The sequence below is a fragment of the Ursus maritimus genome, unplaced genomic scaffold (genome assembly GCF_017311325.1).
Source record: "Ursus maritimus isolate PB19 unplaced genomic scaffold, ASM1731132v1 scaffold_19, whole genome shotgun sequence".
Taxonomy (NCBI): Eukaryota; Metazoa; Chordata; class Mammalia; order Carnivora; family Ursidae; genus Ursus; species Ursus maritimus.
Genome location: NW_024424341.1, coordinates 51,908,589 through 51,932,788, shown reverse-complemented (window position 1 = coordinate 51,932,788; position 24,200 = coordinate 51,908,589). Strand labels below are relative to the sequence as shown.

General features: G+C 55.7%; 2 protein-coding genes across 5 annotated transcripts in view; both read left to right on the top strand.

The window, feature by feature from the left end:
* The first annotated feature begins 3,936 nt into the window (after window positions 1–3,936).
* Window positions 3,937–10,566, top strand: B9D2 (B9 domain containing 2). 3 transcript variants are annotated; one of them, XM_040634021.1, is made up of 4 exons: window positions 3,937–4,127; window positions 4,611–4,702; window positions 7,508–7,633; window positions 9,970–10,566. In XM_040634021.1, exons 2-4 carry the CDS (start codon window positions 4,615–4,617, stop codon window positions 10,281–10,283), a joined length of 528 nt encoding a protein of 175 aa, XP_040489955.1. In that variant the 5' UTR covers window positions 3,937–4,127; window positions 4,611–4,614; the 3' UTR covers window positions 10,284–10,566. The 3 variants fall into 3 exon arrangements, with proteins under 3 accessions (XP_040489955.1, XP_040489956.1, XP_040489954.1); XM_040634022.1 differs by having other exon boundaries at window positions 3,937–4,181; XM_040634020.1 differs by having other exon boundaries at window positions 3,937–4,191.
* Window positions 10,567–12,080: 1,514 nt separating this feature from the next.
* TGFB1 (transforming growth factor beta 1) overlaps window positions 12,081–24,200 on the top strand; it is a 13,394-nt gene continuing 1,274 nt past the window's right edge. The window contains exons 1-6 of one of the 2 annotated variants that reach the window (XM_040634019.1): window positions 12,081–12,452; window positions 15,559–15,719; window positions 16,937–17,054; window positions 18,577–18,654; window positions 18,806–18,953; window positions 23,710–23,863. In XM_040634019.1, the coding sequence (XP_040489953.1) occupies window positions 12,098–12,452; window positions 15,559–15,719; window positions 16,937–17,054; window positions 18,577–18,654; window positions 18,806–18,953; window positions 23,710–23,863 (1,014 nt within the window). In that variant the 5' untranslated portion in view covers window positions 12,081–12,097. Of the gene's footprint in view, window positions 12,453–15,558; window positions 15,720–16,936; window positions 17,055–18,576; window positions 18,655–18,802; window positions 18,954–23,709; window positions 23,864–24,200 lie in introns of both variants that reach the window. The other variant, XM_040634018.1, reaches the window with a different exon arrangement.

Sequence of the window (24,200 nt, the reverse complement as noted above, 5' to 3'; positions counted from 1 at the left end):
GGGAGAGGGAGAGAGAAAATCTTAAGCAGGCTACACGCCTAGCATGGAGCCCACTGCAGGGCTCTATCTCATGACCTTGAGATCGTGACCTGAGCTGAAACCAAGAGTCAGATGCTTAACCGACTGAGCCACCCGGGGAACCCCAGGGACGTTGTTCTTTCATGGGTACAGAGTTTCAGTGTTGCAAGATGAAGAGTTCTGGAGATCGGTTGCACGTTTATGTGAACGGACTTAATGCCACTGATCTGTACACCCTAAAAATGGCTAAAATGGTCCCTTTTATGTCATGTATCTTTTACCACAGTTCTTTTAAAATTTACCAATAAAAAGTAATGAAATATTCAGTTTGCTTCTTGAAAAAAAAAAAGATATGTAAAGTATTCTCGTAAAAAAAAAAAAAAGGAGATGTGAAATATTCCATTTCGGTAACACCAGCAATGAAACCCATTGATAATAGCAAACACTGGGACGCCTGGGTGGTTCAGTGGGTTAAGCGTCTGGCTTTGGCTGGGGTCATGATCCCAGAGTCTTGGGATCGAGTCCCTCATAGGGCTTCTTGCTCAGCGGGGAGCCTGTTTCTCCCTCTGCCTGCCGCTCCCCCTGCTTGTGCTCTCGCTCTCTGACAAATAAATAAATAAAATCTTAAAAACAATTGAATAATAGCAAACATTTAGAGTATTTCCTATTTGCCAGGCCCATGGTCTTAGATTTATTACATACTTGTATTAGTTATCTACTGCCCCAGAACAAATCATTCCCCAAAACCTAGTGGCTTAAAACAAACATTTATCATCTGATATAGTTTCTGCTGGTCAGGGATCTGGCCGTGGCTTCGCTGGGTGGTTCTGACTCCAGGGGTCTTGTGCTGGCCAGAGCTGCAGTCATCTGAAGATCTGACTGAGGTGGGAAGATCTGCTTCCAGCATGGATCACTCACATGGTGCTGCTTGCTGGCACGAGGCTTCAGCACGTCCCCATCTGGGTCTCTCCACGGGCTGCTTCTCTGCTGTCATGATACGGTGGCTGACCTCCCTCCCAGTGAGCCACCCAAGAGAAAGAGCAAGGAGGAAGCTTCAATGCCTTTCATGACCTCGTCTTGGAAGTCACACAGCAACACTTGTGCCACATTCTATTGGCCAGAAGCAAGTTGTAAGTGCAGCCCGTAATCAAGGGGGAAAGGAATTAGCTTCCATGTATCGAAAGAAGGCGTATCAGGGGCGCTTGGCTGGCTCAGCGAGAAGAGCATATGAGATTCTTGATCTCAGGGTTGAGCTCAAGCCCACATTGGGTGTAGAGATTACTTAAAGAAATAAAAACTATAAAATAATAATAATAATAATAATAATAATAATAATAATAGAAAGAAGGCATATCAAAGAATCTGTGGACAGGGGCGCCTGGCTGGCTCAGTTGGAAGTGCATGCCATCACTCTTGATCTCTGGGTCATGAGTTTGAGCCCCACAGTTGGGCATTGCGCTTACTTAAAAAAAAGAAGAAGAAGAAGAAAAAAAATATGCGGTCATAGTTTGAAATAGCTTCATACATTAAGTCATCCAGTCCTGACAATAGTCCTACAAGGTGGGTCCTATCATTCATCCTCACGTTACAGAAAAGAAAGGTACAGAGATGCTATAGGTGACACAGAAGGGGCAGAGCTGAGACTTAAATCCAAATAGTTGAACTGGGAACCATTTTTGTAATCACCAATATCAACCAGTAGGAAGAAAACCGATTAAGGAGAAGATATTTAAGAAGGAGCACTGGGCCGGGGGGAGGGGGGCAGCACCTGGGTGGCAAGTAAGTTAAGCCTCCGACTCTTGGGTCCGACTCATGACTCGGGTCATGATCTCAGGGTCCTCCAATAGAGCCCTGCCTCTGGCTCCTTGATCAGCAAGGAGTCGGCTTGGGATTCTCTCTCCCTCTGCCCCTCCCCCCACTCAGGCTGTTTCTCTCTCTCTAAAAGAAATAAATATTAAAAAAACAAATGAAGGAGCACTGACAGGACTTGACTGGTTGGACGTGGGAAGTGATAGAGTCTTGGATGACACCCAGGCCCAAACTCCATATTCCTTTGCATACTGAAAGACATGCAGCCAAGAAAGGAAGGACAGCAGAGAGGTTGAGAACATTAAGTTCAGAGGCACCTGGGTGGCTCAGTCCGTTAAGCGTCTGCCTTCAGCTCGGGTCATGATCCCAGGGTTCTGGGATTGAGTCCCTAGTCCCAGCTCCTTGCTCAGCGGGGAGCCTACTTCTCCCTCTGCCCTGCTGCTCCCCCTGCTTGTGTGCTCTGTCTCTGAGAAATGAATAAATAAAATCTTTTTTAAAAAAAAGTACATAAGGTTTAGGGACAGAGTTAGACAGAACTATAGTCAATTTGGCTTAAGGCAAATGATTTTGCCCTAATTTCTTCATCTTAAATAAAGCGAATATTAACTACCGTGTGGGACGTCTGAGGATTAAACAAAATCATGCTTGTAAAACGATCAGTTTACAGGTCTGGCACAGAAAAAACACTCGCTAAATGGCAGCTTGCTTTCTTTCTTTTCTTTTTTTTTTTTTTTAAAGATTTTATTAATTTATTTGACAGAGAGAGACGGCCAGTGAGAGAGGGAACACAAGCAGGGGGAGCGGGAGAGGGAGAAGCAGGCTCCCAGCAGAGGAGCCCGATGTGGGGCTCAATGTGGGGCTCAATGTGGGGCTCAATGCGGGGCTCGATGTGGGGCAGATCCCAGAACGCCGGGATCACGCCCTGAGCCAAAGGCAGACGCTTAACGACTGAGCCACCCAGGTGTCCCTAAATGGCATCTTTCAAATACATCTCTTTGTGAAATGTAATCCTATTGAATTATTTTATTTATATAAATACCATCCTATTAAAATGTTGCCCCTTCCCTGTAATTTTGAATATTTTATTTCTTTGAGAGAGAGAGAGAGAGAATGAGCGGGGGAGGAGGGGCAGGGACAGAGGCAGAGGGAGAAGCAGACTCCCGGGGGAGCAGGGGGTCCCAGCAGGGCTGGATCCCAGGACCCGGGATCATGACCCGAGCCCAAGGCAGACGCTTAAACGCTTAAACGACTGAGCCACCCAGGCACCCTACACTCCCTGTAATTTTGAGGCAGCGGCTCTAACTTGTGCAGTCCCATTTTGCTAAAAAGTAGGAAAATGAGTTTCCTTTGGACTCCTGGTCTGGGCTGGAGGCATGTGGACTAGGGTTCAAAGGGATTTAGAGGGTGGAGTAGGCACACTGCTCGGGAAATCAGAATGTGTCAGTGACTCTGACTCAGTCACTCTACTTGCACCCATTACACGGATGAGTTAACTGAGAGCTGGAACCGTGCAGGATCACAAGACAAGTTCCTGGCAGAGTCCAGCCTTCCAGAACCAGATTTTCTGCAGATAAAGGGGCCTCAGTTCCTCATTTCTCATACCCCTCCCCCCACGCTCCCCCTCCTTGCTCAGAATCAGTACTAATAGTGAACTGGGCGGTATTCCGGAGAAGGAAGTTGCATTTATCATTACTTGAGGAGCCACGGGAAACTAAAAAAGGAAGGAAAACCCCCTCCCAAACTTGAGTCTCTCTGAAGGAGGAAGGATTTTTTTTTTTTTTTTCATGATAAGACGTTGGGATGCACGCAATGACCACAGGGAGCTTGCCCGCTGCTCCTGGCTCAAATTTCTGATTTATGGTCTGGGCTGGGAGAGAATTTCGGGAAGCTCGCAGCGTCGAGGGCTTCACTTATTTTGTGAGGAAATTATCCTGGGGCAGCAGTAGGCGCACAAACTTCCTCAGCCACACTCAAGATGGTAGAGGCCCGACCACGCCCCAAATGGCGGAACCACGAGTAGTGTTTGGAGAGGCGCTTTTCCCAAAATGGAGTGAGAGGGGAGAGAAAACGTCCATCACATTTTAGCTCCGCCCCCGAAGGCTGCTAGGGCCAATTAGCGGCCCGCAGGGGCGGGCGCCAGACTAGAGGAGGAGGCTGCTGTTGCCCCAGCAACAACCAGGGAGCCCGAAGGCGGGCGCAGCCTCGGAGGGATCCGCGCCTCAGGTCTCTCGCTGCCAGGAGGATCCTGGGAGAGGCGCGAGGCAAGCCTAGGAAGTCGGCGTCCGCGGAGAGAGGGACAGGTCAGGCCCATGAACTGCGATATCCTCTGCCTCTTCGCCCCACCTAACCGTTAGGTGCGCTGAGGTAGGAACAACGCATGCGCGGGCTTAGAGGCGGGGCTAAGGCGGCCCTGCACTTAAGGCGCATGCGCTTCTTGGCACTCGGCGATCGGACGCGACGAGGCGGGGCTTTGTGTCTGTGGGTGGGGCCACAGGCCCTTGGGGCGGGGTTTTCCGCCGCGCTGAAAGTCAGAAGTTATTTTAGAGGCGGGTAGTTAGACGCCAGCTCCTCACCCAGCTCTCACCCCACCCCCTTCATTTTTCCGGGGCTCTCCTGGAGAGGCGGTCAGGATCGTGGTTAAGACTGCAGCCTCAGTAGTTTGACGAAACTAGCTGAGAATGCTAGTACCACCCCTTACTTGGTAGGCCTCAGTTTCCCCATCTGTCAAGTTGGAGATAACAGTACACTGACTTCACAGGGCTGTGATTACATTTTTCCCTCAGGGCCATGGCTGAGGTGCACGTGATCGGGCAGATCATGGGGGCCACCGGTTTCTCGGAAAGTAGCCTCTTCTGCAAGTGGGGCGTCCACACAGGTATTCCCTGGCCCGGTTCATTTCCCCACCCATACCCCCAACCCAGAGTTTCTACCCTCCTTCCTTCACCCCCTGGCCTAGTCCCTGATCTTCATCTTCCATTGGCTCCCGGGACTCCTAGCCATGACCATACTCTGACAATGTGACTCTCACGTTGTTCTTCCCATCCCATCGCTCTGGAGGCTCTGACTCCCCCTCTCTGAACACACAGCCCCCAAAGATATGGGACTAGACACCCCCTGCCACACACACACACACACACACACACACACACACTCTCCCAGTCCTCAAAACACTAGCCAGCCTAACCCCACTGGACTTAGGGGTGCCCTGGGTCCCTCCCCCATCTTCATTCTTTGCTTTATTGAGTTCTTCCTGTAAAATGGGTTTTCACCCTCCTGTATTCATAATTCCCTGTGGGAATGTAGGAACCCCTTCCGATTTTCCTTCTCAGTCATCCATGCTCATCCACACAGGCCCAGGAGGGACTGCGGAAGCCCCAGTTTTCATGCCTCCCCTTCAGAGGCAGCATAACATCCAGTGTAATGGGTAGGGCTGTAGGCCACCAGATCTGGGCTCAAATACCAACCTCACCCTCCTGTATTCATAATTCCCTGTGGGAATGTAGGAACCCCTTCCGATTTTCCTTCTCAGTCATCCATGCTCATCCACACAGGCCCAGGAGGGACTGCGGAAGCCCCAGTTTTCATGCCTCCCCTTCAGAGGCAGCATAACATCCAGTGTAATGGGTAGGGCTGTAGGCCACCAGATCTGGGCTCAAATACCAACTCCCTTACCTACTGATTGGTGGCCTTTGGACTTGACCTCTGTGTTTCCTTGTCTAAAAATGAAGCTAACAGCAGCTAAGAGAGAGCAGAGTGTTGAGGTTAAGAGCAAACTGCCTGAGTTCAAAACTGCATATTAATTATGTGGCCTTGGGCCCTTGTCTTTGCCTTGATTTCCCTGTCTATACAATGGGAATAATAACGGTGCTTACTTCATGGGGTTCTCTTGAGGACCAAATGGGTATCAAGAGCACTGAGAAAAGGGCCTATCCCATTAAGTGTTTGCTTAGCTTGTGTAAAAACTGGATGCGGTTCTGTTAGTAAAGTCTTGGATGTGCTGCCCCGCATAGAATAAACGCTTACGAAATGAGTGGCTCTTGCCATCGTCACCTCTGGAGGTCCTGGGTCCTTTGCGATTTCGCTGTAGGTAGAATGGTGGCTGAGATTCCCGGGGAAAGGAGGGGGCGGTCCTGTAGCTGAGCAGATAAGAGGCAGGTCTGGAGTCAGACTTAGTTTCCAGTCTGACCTCGCCACTCACCTGCTCTGTGACCCTGGCCAGGTGCTGCTGCCTCTTGGAGTCTTGTTTTTCCTCATCTGTAAAGTGGGAACATTTGTCTTTCAGAGGGGCCTTGGGACATCTTGTATGTCTAGAGCCTGACTCAAGGCCTGGTACTTTCCTCACCTGGCCCAGAAGGGAGCGATAACCGATGTGATTTTTATTATCTCAGGGGGCTCTTGGTGGGGGGACAGTTAATCCAGCTCATGGGCAGCCAGATCAAGGGCTTGGGTCCTGCAGTCAGAGAGAGCACAGTTTGAGTCCAGCGCCACCGTGGCACCGTGGTCAACCACGTTCCTGCTGTGCCCAGCATGGACCACCGTGAGTAAGCGTTCATGGAATAAATGGCCAAGTGATTTTCCTTCTCAGAGGCTGTTTCTTTACCTGTAAAATGGGGATTATATTGGCACCCACCTCCTAGGAGCACTTATTTGCCCAATAAACATTTATTGAGCACCTTCTGTGTACCAAGATCAGAGTTTGAGGTCCTGGGGACCTAGCAGTGTGCAAGAGGCATGCTCTCCTGGGGCTCCCAAGTAGAGGAGAGAGAAATTTTAAAAAGCAGGTGAGGACATGAGCACAGGGATTACTGATAGTGGTCGCTACGGGAAGCAGTGAGAGGAGATGACGTGACAGGGACTAGCGTTCAGATAGGAGGGTGAGGGAGGACCCTCTGTGAGAGGTGGCACACTTGAGCCGATCCCTGAAGGATGAGGAAAAACCAGGCATGGGTACATTCAAGAGCAGAGCTTTCTGGACAGAGGCCAAAGCCAGTGCAAAGGCCCTGAGGAGGGGAACAGAAATCAGGCCAGAGAAGCTAGAGGGTGGTGAGGGATGGGGAGAGTGATGGGAGGTGAGTTCAGGAAGGGGGCACAGACCAGGCCATGCAGGGCCTTGTGGTCTCCCAAGGGGAGTCTAAAGTGGGGGTGGGGTGGGGATTCAAAGCCCCAGAGGGCAGATTAAATGAATTTGTGGCTAAAGTGCTTAGCACAGCGTCTGGCTTTCTTTCGCTATTATTATCAGCCTCGGGACAATTGCTATTATTGTGCACCTTTCACCATGTGCTGGAGCTCTTGAAGGACACCCTCAGCCCCATTTAGTCCTTGGACGAGGCCTCTAATGTGGGGTGAGAAGAGTAATAAAATGCTATCTAGCACTTACCCGGCGCTCACTGTGCCCGAGAGACTGTTCTAAGGGCTTTCTGTGTATTGGCTCGTTGAATCTTTTCACAAAACTATGAGGGATGTGTTTCTTATGACACCCATTTTACAGAAGGGGAGACCAAGGCAGAGACAGGTAACTCGCCCGAGGTTGCACAGGCAGGACGAAGTAGTACCAGGATCTGAACCCAGGCTCTTGAGTCCACACTTTGTAACCCCTGACCCCCACTGCCAGGGAGAAACAGGGTCCTTCAGCCCCAATGGCCTCGCCTTCCTGATGTCTGCTTCCCACCCCTCCCTGCAGGGGCAGCATGGAAGCTCCTGTCAGGTGTGCGGGAGGGCCAAACACAGGTGGACACCCCCCAAGTAGGGGACATGGCCTACTGGTCCCACCCCATCGACCTGCACTTCGCCACCAAAGGCCTCCAAGGTGGGTTCCCGGCATAAGCCCTGGGCCTGGCTGAGGGGGAGGGGGGCTAGCTGGGCGTGGGAACACCAAGTCCCATCCCTGTTCCCTAGGCCCTTTGGGTCCCTTTCCTAGCCAGGCCTGGCTCCGGAGAGGCAGAGCTGATGGCCTCTGCAGGCTGCCTCTAGAGTGTGTAGGACTAGGCCAGGAGCCAGGGCTGCAGGGGGAGAGGGGAAGGTGGGGACAGGGAGAGAAGGGAGGTGGCTTTCAAAGAGATAAACAGAGTCTTCAGTCAGGAGGAAGCTGGGAGGGGGTTATGAGAGGGAGGCAGGGCTGGTAGCCCTTCTGTTCTGCAGTCTCTTGGCTCAGCTGCTCACAGGGGAAACGAGTGTCCGGGGGAGGAAGGGTATCAGAAAACCTTTTCTCGTGGAAAATTGAGATCACTGGAGAGGAGTGGATTCTAGGAAATAGCCTAGGTAAACATGCCATGTATTTCAACAATATAAATAATATTTACTGAGAGTCTGCCCTGTGCCCCACCTGTGTTGGGTGATGCCAGGGAAATGTTGGTGATTGAGACGGCACACCCCCCCCAAGCCCTGTCCTCACGGGGTTCACCATCCCCTTGGGAGAGAGAGACAGAGCTGTCCCCAGACAGGGTAGCCCAGAGGGGGCAGGTCTGGGATGGGGGAATCCTAGAGGGTAGGGGAGCCCAGAGGAGATGCCTGACTGCCAAGGAGTTCAGGGAGAGCTTTCTGGAGGAGGGGATGTTTGAGCTTTGCCATGAAAGGCTAGTAGGAGCTGAGAAGCCCGAAAGATGGAAGCGGGTTCTAGGCAGAGAGCTGTGTGTGAAAGGCCTAAAGAGGAAAGTGAGCCAGGGGCATTGGGAGGATTGAGGGTGAATAAGAGGAGAGCTAGGGGTGAGCTGGCAGGGGACAGGGGACAGGCCACGGCCCTGAGGCCATCTCCTGAAGGCACCGGGAGCCACAACAGGTGACTGACAAGTCAGATTTCAATTTTAAAAGATCCTTCTGGCTGCCTGTGGGTGACAGACCAGAGTCTGAGGCAGGGAGCCATCCTTCAGCCCTGCAGACCCCTCGTCCTCCAGTGTGGGTCCCACCCATCCTTGCCTCCTCTTTCCTCAGCCCCCATTCTGCCCATCAGGAAATCCCTTGGGCTGTATCTTTGAAATGTATCCTAAATCCCCCCACTTCTCTCCCTGGGCACCCTGGTCTGCCCACCTTCACCTCTCACCTGGACAATTACAATAACCTCTTCTCTGTGTTCCCACCCTGCCCCCAGAATCTGTGCCCCTGTGAACACCCAAGTTGGGTCCCATTCCTTCTCCATGGTCCCCGTCTTACTCAGGGTAAAATTCAAAGCCTTATCGTGGTTCGTTAAGGCCCTGCACAATCTGGTCTGTCCCCTCCTCTCCCTCTCCCTCTCTCAGTCTGCTCCAGCCACACTGGTGCCACCAGGCAGCTCCCCACCTCAGGGCCTTTGCACTGGCCGTTCCCTCTCCTGGGGCGTTCTTCCCTAGATGTACATCTGCATGGCCCGCTCCCTTCCCTCCTTTAAGCATTGGCTCACATGTCACCTTCTCAGGGAAGCTTCCCTTGCTCACCCACTTTCTAAAACTGCATCCCCACCCCCACCATCCCCAGCTTTATTTTTCTCCAGAGCGGTGATCACCATCTGACATACCCTATAATTTGCTTATTTACTACATTCGTTGTCTAGGATGTCAGGAATTTTTGTCTGCTCTGTTCACCACTGTGTCCCCAGCTTCTAGAATAGGGCCTAGCACAGCGGGGCACAGAAAGGAGGGTGAAATGGGGCCAGATCTCCAAGAGCTTTGCCTACCAGGTTGGGGAGCTGAACTGTGTTCTAAGGACGTTAAGAAACCAATGGAAATGGGAGAAAGATGCTTCCAGCTGCTAGTTGGAATGTGCAGGAAGGAAGGCCCTGGGCCCAGAGCACACAGAGTGGGCCATGGTGAGGAAAGAAGGAAGTGTCCAGGCCTAGGCTCAAAGCACTCACCTGGGGACTGTACTGCACTGATCTGGGGACACGGAAGAGGCGGCCACAGAAAGGGATGTCAGCTGAGGCCAGATCCAGAATGTTGAGGTTGGACTGACACTGAGGGCACTGGGGAGCCATGGAATGGTTTTCAGTAGGGGAAGAACACAGATTCAGAAAGATCCCTTTGCCTGCCTTTGTGAATGGGTGTCCAGAGAGAAGGCTGGGGCAGACACCCAGCAGGGAGGGGACTGGGCCTGTGGAGGTCAAGGAGGTGGGGATCCAGGCTGGGGAGGCCACACCATCGCTCCTTTCCTTCCTCCTTCCCTCCCATCCTGCAGGCTGGCCCCGGCTCCATCTCCAGGTGTGGTCGCAGGACAGCTTCGGCCGCTGTCAGCTTGCAGGCTACGGCTTTTGCCACGTGCCCAGCAGTCCGGGCACCCACCAGCTGGACTGCCCCACGTGGCGGCCTCTAGGCAGCTGGCGGGAGCAGCTGGCGCGGGCCTTCGTGGGTGGCGGCCCTCAGCTGCTGCACGGGGATGCCATCTACAGCGGGGCCGACCGCTATCGCCTGCACACGGCTGCCGGCGGCACCGTGCACCTGGAGCTGGGGCTGCTGCTGCGCCACTTCGACCGCTATGGCGTGGAGTGCTGACCGGCCTCCCGGGCAGACCCTTGTCCAGAGCCCTGCCCACCCGTCGTGGGCCGGGATGGCCCAGGGGTCAGAAGCGTGGGCTCTGGACACTGCTGGATCTGACCCCGGCCAACCAGGGGCATGGCTTCTGTCCTGGCTAGCACCTCAAGCCCCGTGGCTGCCCCCTCAGGTCCAGTTCCCCCATCTGTAAAATGGGGGCAATAAGCATGTGGGGCCACGGGGTGCTGGGTGAGATGAGGCTGCTTTGCCCATGGAAGTGCTCAATAAAGGAGAGCAGTTCTTACAGGCGTGGGTGCCTTCCTGACTTCCTTCCTTGGTCAGATGTCTTGTGCCCTATCCTCCCACTGACACCCTCCTTCAGGCCCACACCTTCTGACACACCCGCATCCCCCATCCTCTGTCCCCCTTCCCGCTCTGGGTGCCCCTCTTAGGACCCCCTCTCCTTGGGCCTTCTCCTTTCTCTCTGCCCCTCTCCCCAGTGGGACCCCCGTCTTCTGGCTGACCCTCTTCCCCAGCCTCCCACTCTCTGTCCGCTGGAGTCCCTGCTCTCCGATCCCCCCCCCCCGCCCCCGTACCCGGTGTTCCCAGCCTCTGAGTGAGCCCTCCCCGCCAGGTCTTCATTCTCGCCGTGACCCCCAGCAGCCCTCAGAGCCACACGAAACCCGTTTGCCCGCTTTGGTCGCACTCAGCCGCCAGGAGGCAGCACCCCGTTCGCGGGGCGGAGCCGGGGTGCCCGCCCCCTCCCCCCGGGGCTTAAGGGACCCCCCTCGGAGCCCGCCCACGCGAGATGAGGACGGTGGCCCGGCCCCCCCATGTCCTCCCCCTGGGGGCCGCCCCCGCCCCGCGCGCTTCCTGGGTGGGGCCGGGGCGGCTTCAAAACCCCCCGCCGCCCCAGCCGGTCCCCGCCGCTGCTGCCGCCGCCGCCCTTCGCGCCCCGGGCCGTCCCACCCCCTCCTCCCGCCGCGGATCCGCCAGACAGCGAGGCCCCCGGCCGGGGGCAGGGGGGACGCCCCCTCCGGGGCACCCCCCGGCTCGGAGCCGCCCGCGGGCCGGCCTCGGCCGGGAGCGGAGGAAGGAGTCGCGGAGGAGCAGCCCGAGGCCCCAGAGTCTGAGACGAGCCGCCGCCGCCCCCGCCGCCGCCGCCGCCACTGCGGGGAGGAGGGGGAGGAGGAGCGGGAGGAGGGACGAGCTGGTTGGGAGAAGAGGAAAAAAAGTTTTGAGACTTTTCCGCTGCCGCTGGGAGCCGGAGGCGCGGGGACCGATTGGCGCGGCGCTGCCCTGCCAGGAGGCAGGACTCGGGGACCCCAGACCGGCCCACCACCGCCTCGGACGCTTGCTCCCTCCCTGCCCCCTCCACGGCGTCCCCCAGGCGCCCCCATTCCGGACCAGCCCTCAGGAGCCGCCAACCCGGACTCCCGCGAAGACTTGACCCCAGACCTCGGGCGCACCCCCCTGCACGCCGCTCCCTCACCCCCAGCCTCTCTCCTGAGCCCCTGCGCATCCAAGGACCCTTCTCCGGGATCCGGGAGACGGGATCTCTCTCAGACCTGCCTCAACTCCCCTACTCAAGACCACCCACCTCTGGTACCAGATCTCGCCCATCTCGGTTTTTTCCTTGGGATACCGAGAAACCACCCATCAGAGCCTCCCTCCACCTCCGCTCGGTTCTCCCTGAGGGCATCAACTCCCCCACCCCCACCCCGACCCTCCTACCTTTCTTCGGGAGACCCCCAGCCCCTGTAGGGGCGGGGCCTCCCTTTTCCCACCCCAGCCCGGCTCGCGCTCTCGGCAGTGCCGGGGGCGCCGCCTCCCCCATGCCGCCCTCCGGGCTGCGGCTGCTGCCGCTGCTGCTGCCGCTGCTGTGGCTACTAGTGCTGACGCCTGGCCGGCCGGCCGCCGGACTGTCCACCTGCAAGACCATCGACATGGAACTGGTGAAGCGGAAGCGCATCGAGGCCATCCGCGGCCAGATCCTGTCCAAGCTGCGGCTCGCCAGCCCCCCGAGCCAGGGGGAGGTGCCGCCCGGCCCGCTGCCCGAGGCTGTGCTGGCCCTTTACAACAGTACCCGCGACCGGGTGGCGGGGGAGAGCGCCGAGCCGGAGCCCGAGCCTGAGGCGGACTACTACGCCAAGGAGGTCACCCGCGTGCTAATGGTGGAAAACACCAACAGTGAGCTCAGAGGGGCTGGGGACCCTGGAGGGGAGCCCCCAGGGGGCGCCGGAGTGCAGGGGTCACGGGGAGGAAATTACTGGCAGAGGAAACCGGCTAGAGGAAGAGGACCCCCGGGGTTGCCGGGAACGCGGGAGGGGGGTCTCAAAGACGATAGGACTGAGCTCCCTACCCCCCAGGTATCTGGCCTTGAAGAGGAGGGGATAGTGAGCGAAGTGGACCGCTTCTAGAAGAGGGCCATGGGAACATGCGGGATCGTGGGGGCAGTCCCCTAGAGGAAGAGAAGCGATTGGGGGGGGGGCGGGTGGAGGGGTAGAAAGACTTCCTTCTCTACCCGGCACTAGAGCGTGGGGGGTCGTGGCGTGAGGGCTGCAGAGAGGGAGCCCGCTTTGGGAGAAGCGAAGACCCCGGCATTTGAGGAAGGAGAGGCAGTGGGGAAAGCTGACCCAGAGCTCAGGGTTCACGACGCGAGAAAATTCAAGGACAGAAAAACTAGGTGAAGCGAACCCCGGAGGTGCTGGGAAAGTGGAGAATGGACCCGCTTGCCGCGTGCGCGAAGAACACGCGGGATTGGGGGAGGGCCCACCGAGAGGCGGCGAGTGGGCTGATAAATGCGGGGAAGAAGCGGACCCGAGTTCGTGGGGTGGGGTAGGCCGGAGAGGGAGAGCAGCGGAGACCCCAGGGGGGCGCCGGGGATGCGCGCGAGGTGCCCCGAGTATTTGGCATAGGGACGTGAGAGGAGCAAGCCCAGCGGGGGAAGCGAGCCCCCAAGACACCTAGAATACTGGGTGGTGGGAAGGGATTTAGAGAGAGGGGAGACAAGCATGAGAAAGGGGGGAACGTAGAGGGCGGAGGGCGCCATAAACAGTGCCATGCTGGGAGCAGCGAGCCCCCCACGCCGCAGGAGGGGAGGAAGTGGGCTGAGTGAGGAGTCGAGCCCTAGGGGGAGAGGTGGGTGGGTGCGACTCTGCAAGATCTGGGTGAGAAAACTGACTGGGTCGGGGTGAGGGAGCCCCACGTGGGTGCCACGCGCGGAGGGAGGAGCCTGCCCTCCCGGAAGGGGGGGGAGGAGGACCCCGCTGAGCTGACAGAGTCTGGACCCCAGAGTCCCAGTTCGTCTCGGGGAGGCTGGGGAAACCCCAGCGTCCGGCCGCCTCGCCCTCCCTTCCCTTTCCTTCCCGTGCCGGGGGGACGGGGATCGCGCGCGGAGCCTGGGGCCAGACGGGACAGGTCGGGTCCCCGCCCTCGCGGCGGCGGCGCCTCCCGGCCTCTTCACCCCAGCTCGGGGCGGGGCGGCCGCTGGGCCCGCCCCGCCCCCCCGGCGCCCACGCGGGGACCCAGGTGTCCCGCGGGGCCCGGAGGCTTGGGGGCGGCCCCCTGTTTGTCCTTTCTGACTTGGGTGGCGCACCTGTGGGTCCCCGGGCCTTGCGTGCGCTCAGCTTGCAGCTCCAGTCGGTAGACGCCCCTCCCCACCCACCTCTCAGCCTCACCTTTCCCGTGGTCGCTTCACCTTCCTTGTAGAAATTTCTTTAACACTGACACTTTCCATCCTGTCTCCTTCCCAGTCGGCCTCCGTCTCGCCCCCAGCGCTATGCCTCTCTTTCGTGTGTGTCTGCCCCATTTCTGCCTTCCGTCTCTTCCGCACCCCCATGCGTGGGTCTCCCCGTTTCTGTCTCCTCCCTCTTTCCCCCTTTCTGTTCTCCACGCCCTGCTCCTCCTGTCTCCCTGTGTCCGCGGTCTCTCCATCTCTCCTTCTGACCAGTCCTGCTCCTCATTTCTTCTCCCTCCCTATCTGCCTCCCTACTCCCCTCAACGCCCCTCTGCTACCCTTCCTTTGGGGTTTGCTGAGTAACCCCTGAGTCAAGATAGGGCTTCTTTGTGGGGGATGGGCTGGCCTAGCTAGAGTAGGGAAGAGTAGGGGCAGGGGCCCATGGAAGGAGCTTCCTCTGTCCTTTCTCATCAGATCCTGTCTCCACCATTTCTGCACCCCCACTGCAGAAGCCTAAAGCATGTGCCCCAGTCGATCCAGAAGGTCATGGCCTGCCTGCACATCCCAAACTTTTCCTGGACTAGAAAGCACTCTTACCTAACTTTCTCCCTCCCTTGCCCAAAGCCATTCCTACCTACAATGAACTTTGCCCTGTCTAACCAGCTGAGGGAGGTAGAGAAGAGAGGAAGCAATTAATAATAATAATAGTAATAATAATAATGTTACAATAACAGGGAGGCAGCATAGCCTAGGGTTTAAGAGCACAGTCTTTGGGACCAGACTGCTCGAGTTTGAACCCCAACTCTGTAGCTCCCTACCTCTGTCACCATGGGGCAAATGACCTGTTTCCCCATCTCTAAAATGGGTATAATAGTCTTTTTCTCATGGAGTGATTGTGAGGTTTAAATGTCCTAAAGTGTTGTGAACAGCACCTCGCAAATAGTGCTCTTTAACCCCCCCCCCCCCACACACACACACAACCATGAGCGCACCTCCCCGTGTGCGGACTCCGCTGTTCGCTTATCCGCGCCATCTCACGTACGTCACACGGTAACCCGGCCGTCAGTCCTCGTTTTGTAGATGAGGATCTGGCTCAGAGAGTGGAATTCAACTTGCCCAAAGTTACCCATTGCTTCAGTTAGGAGAGCCTGGTTGGAAGTTAGGGAGCTCGGTGTGGTTGCGGGGTCCCAAACAACAGCAGGAAAGTGAGGCTCTGGGAAGGAATGTGACTTGCCCAAGGTCACAGAGTTGAAAGGCAGCACAAGCCTGGTCTGATCCAGCCCTTGATCCTACACCGCAATTTAATTTGCACCCGAGGCTCCAAGTGCTGGGGGGAGGGGGCCCGAGCAAGCCCAGCAGCACCCCTACTGCCATGTACTGAGTGGACACTTTACCGACGATGGGAGAGAAGGGTGGTTCAGACCCCGTTTTACAGGGCGAGGAGACAAACCCAGAGAGGGCAAGCCACTTGTCCAAGGTCCCACAGCTAAAGAGTGTCACAGTCGGGTCCTGACCCAGGGTTGTCAGCCGTGAAGCCCACGCTTTTAAGACTTGGGGTGTGCCAGCCAGCTCCCCGCCAAACCCCTGACATCCCTCTTCTCTGCTCCTCCCGCCTAGAAATCTATGAGAAAATCAAGAAAAGCCCACACAGCATCTATATGCTCTTCAACACATCGGAGCTCCGAGAAGCAGTGCCCGAGCCCGTCTTGCTCTCCCGGGCGGAGCTGCGCCTGCTGAGGCTCAAGTTGAAAGCCGAGCAGCACGTGGAGCTGTACCAGGTGGGAGCGGCCCCCAGCCCCGGAGGCGGGTGGGCCGCGCATGCGCGCTGGGGCCAAGGTGGGCGCCCCGGGCGGCTGGTGGTTGCCAAGTCCACAGAGACAACTTGCAGAGGTTGGAGGCGCACGCGCTGTGGCATGGTAGGATTCTTGGGAACTTGCAGACTCCTAGCACCCTGGGGTATTAAGCACTCAGAAGGCTGGGATCTTGAAAGGTGAGAGGCACTCGGACCGTGCTGTCCAATAGGGTAGCCACTAGCCACACAGGGCCATTTATGTTGACTTAAAATTAAATAAAAGAAAAAATTCGGCTTGTCAGTCTCACTGGCCATATTTCAAGTACTCCGTAGTCACATGTGGTCAGCGGCTGCTATTTTGGATGCCACAGATAAAGAACATTTCCATCGTCAGAGAAAGTTCCCTTGGATAGCTCTGTTCTAGAAGATTTCGAGTCTCCAGGAAGACTGGGGCCTCCAGAAGGGCTGGAGTCTCCAGAAGGTTCTGTGACCTAGAATCCATGGCCTAGGGAACATTGAGGTTTAATGGTGGGTGGTTGACTCTTACAACAAAGGAATTCGGTCTATTGTCAAACTTCTTGGAGTCTGGAGAATTCAGCTTTACGCTGCCGGGGCCTGGAGCGTTCTGCCGGCCCCAGAGGATCACTGCACAGGGGTGTGGGAGGACGGCTGCATCTGGGTTTGGGGCGTGTCAGACTCCTGGGCGTGAAGAACATCGGTGTCCTAGGACTTGTCAGGCTTATTGAGTGCGGAATTCTTGGGGTGCTCCCGAGCACTGGAGTTTGGGAGAGACTTCTAACATAAGCCCGTAGAAAGTTCCAGACTCTAAGAAGTCAGGGTATCAAATTTGCCGAATTGTATGCTCAGTGGACCTCAAGATGTCCGCGGAGGATCTCAGCATGGTGGGCTGTCCAAGCTGAAAGGGGCCTGGCGTTTCACCAGTGAGGAAACTCAGGCCTGGGGCTCAGGGTAGAGGCCGAGCAGTCCAGGGGCCTTGATCCCCCCTGGCCCGGGGGTCTCTCTCCTCTCCTCCCAGGGCCGCTTTGGGGTTGGTGGTTCCCACGAGGTCCCACAATGTGGGTCTGGGAGGGGACCATCTGAGGGACTCTGGTGGAGCAAAGGAGTCGGGGTACAGTCAGTGTATTTGGGGATGTGGGCAGCACCTACTCACTGTCTCCCTCCCCGAAATTCATCATCCCCCAGAAATATAGCAACGATTCCTGGCGCTACCTCAGCAACCGGCTGCTGGCGCCCAGCGACACGCCAGAATGGCTGTCCTTCGATGTCACAGGAGTCGTGCGACAGTGGCTGAGCCATGGAGGTGAGGACCGCTTCTTTGCCCCACCCCTATTTTGTAATGGGATAGAGCCATTGTTTGTCCTGGGGCTGCCCTGCCTACCAGCTGCTGCGCCATGTTGGTGCCAAAGAGCCAAGGACTGGTCTTCCTCCCAGACCCTCAAAAACCTGAGTGATTAACACTTAATCCATTTCCTGAGCACATGCCCTGTGCTGGGTGATGCTGGGGACACAGCGGTGACCCAAATAGCCCCATCCTTACCCTCACAGAGCCCGTGGTCCATTGTTAGGGTGGGGGAAGTGCGGAAAGACCTGAAAATTGGGTAGGGCTGGGTTGGGGAGCCCAGAGGAGATTCCTGACCCAGCCTTGGGTCAGGGAGGGCTTCCTGGAGGAGGCACCATCGGAGGTGATATTTGAGGGATGAGTGGGATCAGCCCAGGAAGGAGGGACGGGCAAGAGCTGTTCGAGGCAGACCCTGAGTCCAGGGAGAACGTGAGACATCCGATCTGTCTGTAAGAGGACTGTGTCTGTCCTTCCCGTCGTAGTCCATAGCGCCCACATCCCCTTTCCTAATCTCTTGATGCTGGGGACGCAGTGGCAACTAAGACCACTTCTAGATCCTGCTCTCCAGGGGCCCACTGTCACTTCCAGACACCTAGAAAGTCTTGCCAAAGCCCGAGGCAGCAGTGATGACCTGAAGGAGCAGTGTTGGGGCGGGGAGGTGCTGAGCGCCACGGGAGCCGGAAGCGGGCACCTGGCCCAGTCTGTGGGTCTGGGAGGGCTTCCTGGGGGAAGGAAGTGTTGAGACTTTCAGGATAAGTGGTGGTTCAGCCAGGTGTTGAGAGATAGGGGTTCAGGAGCAGGTAGGAGCTGGGAGGAGTGTCCTGCGCGGCTGGACAAAGGCCAGTCTAGGTCACTGCTGAGCCCAGAGCACCCAGCACAGGGCCCAGCACCTAGTAGGAGCTTAGAAAATCAGCCATTTATTCAAGAAACCTCCCCCAGCTGCCCTGTGGGTTTGCATCCCGGCCCTACCTTTTCCCACTTGGGGCAAGTCCTCTCCCCTCTGTGGGCCTTGGCTTCCATGTCTGCAAAATGGGGAGCTTTGGTGAGGATTGAAGGAGATAATGCTCACAGAGTGTTAAGAACAGGGCTACTCAGTAGATGTTTGTTTTTATGACTGTGGGCTAGGCCCAGCGGGGAACAAGAGAACAGGAATCCCTGCCCCCATGTATCCTGCTTTCCACTGAGGAAACAATGAGGGAAATAAATAGCCAAATACAAATGTCAGAGAGGGTAAATACTATGGAGAAAATAAAATGATGTCACTGTGGGGGAGGGGCCTGTGTCCTGGAGGGCCTCTTGGAGGAGGTGACCTCTGAGCTGAGACCTGAAAGAGGAGGAGGGGGAAGCAAGAGGGTGCAGGGAGAGGGCAGGCAGGGGAAGAGGGAGGCAGGCAGGAGCCCCCCACCCCAGGGTTGCTCCCCACCCCCTACAGTGTTGGGTTGAGCCACACCTCACACTGGCTTCCTTCTACCCACTCCCACAGGGGAAGTAGAGGGCTTTCGCCTCAGTGCCCACTGTTCCTGTGACAGCAAAGATAATACACTGCAAGTGGATATCAACGGTGAGGCCCATCTCCCTGGCCCGGCCCCATGCCAGTGCGCGTGTGTGCGTGCCTGCGTGCATGTCTTCCTCCCCCTGCCCCGCCCCCGTTCATCCATCTGAGAGTGTGTGTCTCTGTCTCCCCCACCCCCCACAACTCCAAACCAAAGCAGGGTTCAGTTCCAGCCGCCGAGGTGACCTGGCCACCATTCACGGCATGAACCGGCCCTTCCTGCTCCTCATGGCCACCCCACTGGAGAGGGCCCAGCACCTGCACAGCTCCCGGCATCGCCGGGCCCTGGACACCAACTACTGCTTCAGGTGACCTTTCTGCCTTCGACTGGGGCCTCCTAGGCTGGGGGTGTAATGGCCAGTTGCTGACCAGGCTTGATGTCTTGGGCACCTGGCTGGTGTTACGTGTGGACTGGCCTCTTCTCCAGCCTGGAAGGCTCCGAGGACGAGGTCCGAGTGCTAAAATGCTGGGATGTGTGCCCTGGGAGCTCTAGAATGTTGAGCTCAGGTTGCTTTCTTGCTGGTATGTTGGAATCAGACTGTTGGAATGAGGGGCACGGAGCTTGTGGGAGTTCAGCGGTGGTAGGTTGTGGTTCTAGAAGGTTGGGATTCTAGGGCACTAGGATTCCATGTGAATGGTTGAAATCTGAGAACCCTGGACTAAAAGAATATTGGGATCCTAGAATCTGGGAATTCAGAATTGGAAGATGGTGCATGTTGGATTCCTCTGCCATTGGCAGGTTGGAGTCCTTGAATATTGGGCTCAGGATGGGGAAAGCCTGTGTTCAAATCTTAGCATCCACAAATGTTGGGGTTGGAGAAAGCCAGAGTGGATCCTAGAGTGTTGGGGCTCAGTGTTGGAATGCTAGAAGCTTGGAAGCCTGGGATCTTAGGAAGTAGCAGCTTGGACCTCTTGAGCGATGGGCTCGGGATTGTGGAATGCTCGTATGCAATATTGAAACAGTGGAACTCACGAACGGCAGGATCCCGGAGAGCTGGCATGTGGGAATCCCAGCAAGCTGGAAATGCCACTGGAGTGTGAGAACCTGGAGCTCCTGGAGTATTGCAATCTAAGAAAGTCGAAAAGCTGGATTCCTCAGGATGTGGACACTCACAGTTAAATGTTGCGAAGTTAGAACAATAACCTGACCTTGTCCCTCCCCTGCTAAATATTTTAATGGTACCCCTGGGCTTTCTTATAGGCCGTTCCCCTGCTGGAGAGTCCGTTCTGCTCCGGAGCTCGGCACCAGCCCCAGCCCTCAGCCCAGCAACCCTCTGAATGAATGCACGAAGGGAGGTCTTGAGTGCTAAGAGCATTAATTACCTTACAAAGGGAGGCAGCCAGCCACGTGAGGCTCCGTAGGGAGGGACACAGCGTCCCTTAGGAAGTTGGGCCAAAAAACTGAACATGCAGCTGATCAAGATGGTAGATCCAGCTACCAATTTTCCAGAAATCCCGGGACGGAGGAACAGGCTAAACAACACCACGTGCTTGCAGTCCCCTGCAGTTAGACTGTGGGAAACCTGACCCACTTTCTTCAACAAACACAAGGCGGGGGGGGGGGGGGGGTGGATTTCTAGAAGAATCTGAAGAGCTAGATCAACCAATTGCAATGTGTAGACCTTATTTGGTTCTTTATTGATGTAGATGAGTAAAAACGAAAAGACATTTGTGAGACAGTTGAGGAAATGGGAACTCTGACTATGTATTTGATGATATCAGGGAATCATTGTGAATTTTTCTGATGTGGTATGGTGGTGTTGTTTTAAAATAGTCCTGATTTGCTTGGAGAGAGGTGTGGAAATATTTAGGGATGAAATGGCAAGGTGGATGGCATGTGCTTCGAAATCGTCCAGTGGGGGAGACGAAGTGGGTAGGGGGCAAGACGCAGTGAACTTGGTCGTGATGTGAGACTGTGGAAGCTAGCCTCCCTGAATGCTCCCCCTGCATCCAAGGACGATGTGAGGCCCTTTGGCCTGTCCTGGGGCCTCGAGTGGGTTTCTTTTACCTATCAGGCCCTGACCGGACGGCCGAGAGGGGCCTCGAAGCAAGAGCTTCACAAGAGGGCCAGCTGGCTGGCCCAGTCAGTAGAGCACGTGACTCTTGATCTCCGGGTCGTGAGTTCAAGCCCCACGTTGAGCATGGAGTGTACTTAAAAGCTTTGCCAGAGGCCTCGAACTTGCACTGAACACATGGGTTACACGGTGCCTCAGAGTCACCTGCAGGCTTGTTAAATATGGCCTGCCGCCCCCCAGCCCCAAGCCCACCCCCAGTTTCAGATTCAGTAGGTCTGGGGTGGGGCCGGGGAATTTGCATTTTGCGCAAGTTCGCAGGTGGTGCATCTGCCGCCGTGGGGACCCCAGGTGGAGAATGTTCCAGGTGGGTGATAAGAGTCACAGACTATTCAAATCTTAGGACCTCAGAAGTCCCGGTCAGAGTTGAACCAGAAGTGAAAGATTATTCTGGACAGGGGTTCTTTCCCTTTTCTGAGTTTAGGACCCCCTGGAGAAGCTGAAAGCCAGGAAATCTCCCCAGAAGTAATGTCTCTAAATGCACACGTGTGTGCCTGTGGTTTCGGGAGCTCAGGACCCTCGCTGAACCCACACATGGACTTCCTGACGCCTCCTTGGCCCTTAACAACACCTTGATTTGAGCTAACATTCCCTGTGTCTTTGGACAGATGGGGAAACTGAGGCCCAACCAGCCTGGGGAGGAACCAGGCTGAGCTCATAGGGATCTCAGATTCCTGGCTCCCTTCTCAGGGCTCTGTGGCTTTTGGAGAGGCCTTGTCTTGCCCCGGGAACTGCTCTATCATCACCTCTTCCTACTCGGCTTGGGCTGACATGGCCGTGCCCAGGCTCCCGGGTGGCGCAGTGTTAGCTGTGAAGCCGGCCCCAAGCTCCACGGCTTACCCACCACGCGTGAGCAGGCAGCGCTCCCTTCTCTGGGGCTCAGTGTCGTCACCCTTCAAATGGGAATGATAATAAGGCCTTCCTCACAGGGTTTTGAGATTAATTCATTCTCTGTTGATTAATTTTTGACTAAGTAAATACATGCACGTTTACCAAACCTAGAAAGAATACTCAGAAACCCTCCGGCTCTGACCCCTGCCCCTCTCCGAAGAGGACCCAGCCAGTTTTATTGTCTCTGTGTCTCCTTCCAGAGACAGTCTCTGTTTGAAACACTTACACATAACCATATGTATTTTTTTTAAAGATTTTATTTATTTGACAGAGAGAGAGGGAGAGAGAGAGCACAAGCAGGGGGAACAGGCAGGCAGAGGGAGAAGCAGGCTCGATCCCAGGACCCTGGGAACATGACCTGAGCCAAAGGCAGTTGCTTAAGCGACTGAGCCACCCTGCGCAGCTCAGCCATGGCCCTAGAGGCCCGCACAGAAAATGTCCCAGTTCCTTCCAGACAAGCAGGCGCCTGGGCCCCCGGCTGGGGAGGACTGGCTTTTGCTTCTGAGGATGATTATGAGTCAAGAGCAGTAGAGTGTTATATATCACTATTCTCCAACATGCTTTTTATTTTATTTATTTTTTATTTATTTATTTATTTAAAGATTTTATTTATTTCTTTGACAGAGAGAGACAGCCAGCGAGAGAGGGAACACAAGCAGGGGGAGTGGGAGAGGAAGAAGCAGGCTCCCAGTGAAGGAGCCTGATGTGGGGCTCGATCCCAGGACTCCGGGATCATGCCCTGAGCCGAAGGGCGCCCCTTACCAACTTAGCCACCCAGGTGCCCCTCCAACATGCATTTTAACACACACACACACACACACACACACATTTATCTCTACGCCCGATGTGGGGCTTGAACTCACAACCCAGAGATCAAGAGTTGCACGCTCTCCTGACTGAGCCAGCCAGGCACCCTATGTGGCAATAAGTTTTAAGAAGGAAAATAAATCAGAGGAAGAGGAGAGGAAAAAAAAAAAAACAATCTATATATTGGGGACTGTTTTTCCTGTTCTGGTTAAAATTTTCTTCTATTATGGAAAATTTGACATGTAGACAAAAGCAACCAAGATATAGTATAATGAAGAATTCCCATGAATTCTCATCCAGCTTCAACTGGTATTAGGATTTGTCCGATTTGGCACGCCTGGCTGGCTCAGTCCGTAGAGCATGCAACTCTTGATCTCAGGGATGTGAGTTCGAGCCCCACATCGGGTGTAGAGATTACTTCTAAAAAAATGTTTTAAAAAATTTGCCCCGCTTCAAATAGAGACAGTGTCATCTTTTCTTGCATGACTGCAATGCCTTGATTACTCTGAATGGAGTTCATGATCATCTGGATTGGCATTTTGGATATGGATTGAGCACCCGCTTGTGTCAGCCAGTGTTCTAGGAGTTAAGGCTCCCTGCGTAAAGGACATCTGAGCAGACGTTTAAATGAACTGAAGAAACGAGCCAGAGTGGCTATCTGTGAGAATAGCAAGCCAGGAAGAGAGAAGAGCAAGTGCAAAGGTCCTGGGACAGGACTGTGTTTGAGGAACAGGGAGGATGCTAGTAGGGCTGGAGGCAGGGAGGGTGGGGAGGGAGTTGAGACCAGCCGACCAGGCAGCATCTTGGGGTTCCTGGTGAGGACTTGGTCATTTGCCCCGAGTGATGTTGGAGCCATGTTCAGAGCAGAGGAGTGACATGACAATCTCTAGCATGTTGCCCCAGAAGTCGGGGATTTCTGTCTGTTTCGTTTGTACCGAGTCCCTAGGAGATCCCAGCCAAGCACACGGTAGTGGTTCAACAAACATTTGGTGCACGCATAGAACTTAACGCATGTGGACCGTCGTTTGGCTTCTTCCAGGCGGTCTGAGCCTTGCATGAGATAGGCTTTACTGATGCCCTTAGCACAGGGCTTGACTAGCCAGAGTGCTTTATCAGTGTTAGTGCTTATGGTTGCTATCACTGTTATTGCTGTTATTGTCACAGGCGGTGCAAGGGAGACAGAGACGGGGACTGTGCTGGGGGCGACCGGGGTGCCCCCCCACCCCCGCCCCCGGGGGCCCCGCCGCCCTTGCAGCAGCCCCTCCTGACCCGGGCTCCCCCCTCCCGCCTGCAGCTCCACCGAAAAGAACTGCTGCGTACGGCAGCTCTACATCGACTTCCGCAAGGATCTGGGCTGGAAGTGGATCCACGAGCCCAAGGGCTACCACGCCAACTTCTGCCTGGGGCCCTGCCCCTACATTTGGAGCCTGGACACGCAGTACAGCAAGGTGCGTCTGGCTACAGGCAGGGGGCGGGCAGGGGGGAGAGGGGACCAAGGGAGTGGAGGGAGACAAACAGGTAACATCAGAGAGGAACGGGCCAGCTGGGAGGTAGAGAGAGACGGCGGAGATCGGAGCGCACGGTGCAGAGATGGGAGGAGGCAGGGTCAGAGCAGGTAGAGAGAGCGCAGGGGGAGACCCACAGAGACGGAGTGAGTGACGCGGCGGGGCGCGCGGGAGGCGGGGAGACGGAATGGGAGAGACAGCATGCGAGAAAAAGGCTGAGTCCACAGATCGGCACCGAGAGAGAGAGAGAGAGAGAGAGAGAGAGAGAGAGAGAGAGAGA

What these genes read in the sequence shown, in the direction of transcription:
- B9D2 (XM_040634021.1), top strand. Translation starts at nt 4,615, where the DNA reads ATGGCTGAGGTGCACGTGATCGGGCAGATCATGGGGGCCACCGGTTTC. An exon ending in CAAGTGGGGCGTCCACACAG is followed by an intron (nt 4,703 to 7,507) that starts GTATTCCCTGGC and finishes CCCTCCCTGCAG; the next exon opens with GGGCAGCATGGAAGCTCCTG. An exon ending in CGCCACCAAAGGCCTCCAAG is followed by an intron (nt 7,634 to 9,969) that starts GTGGGTTCCCGG and finishes CCCATCCTGCAG; the next exon opens with GCTGGCCCCGGCTCCATCTC.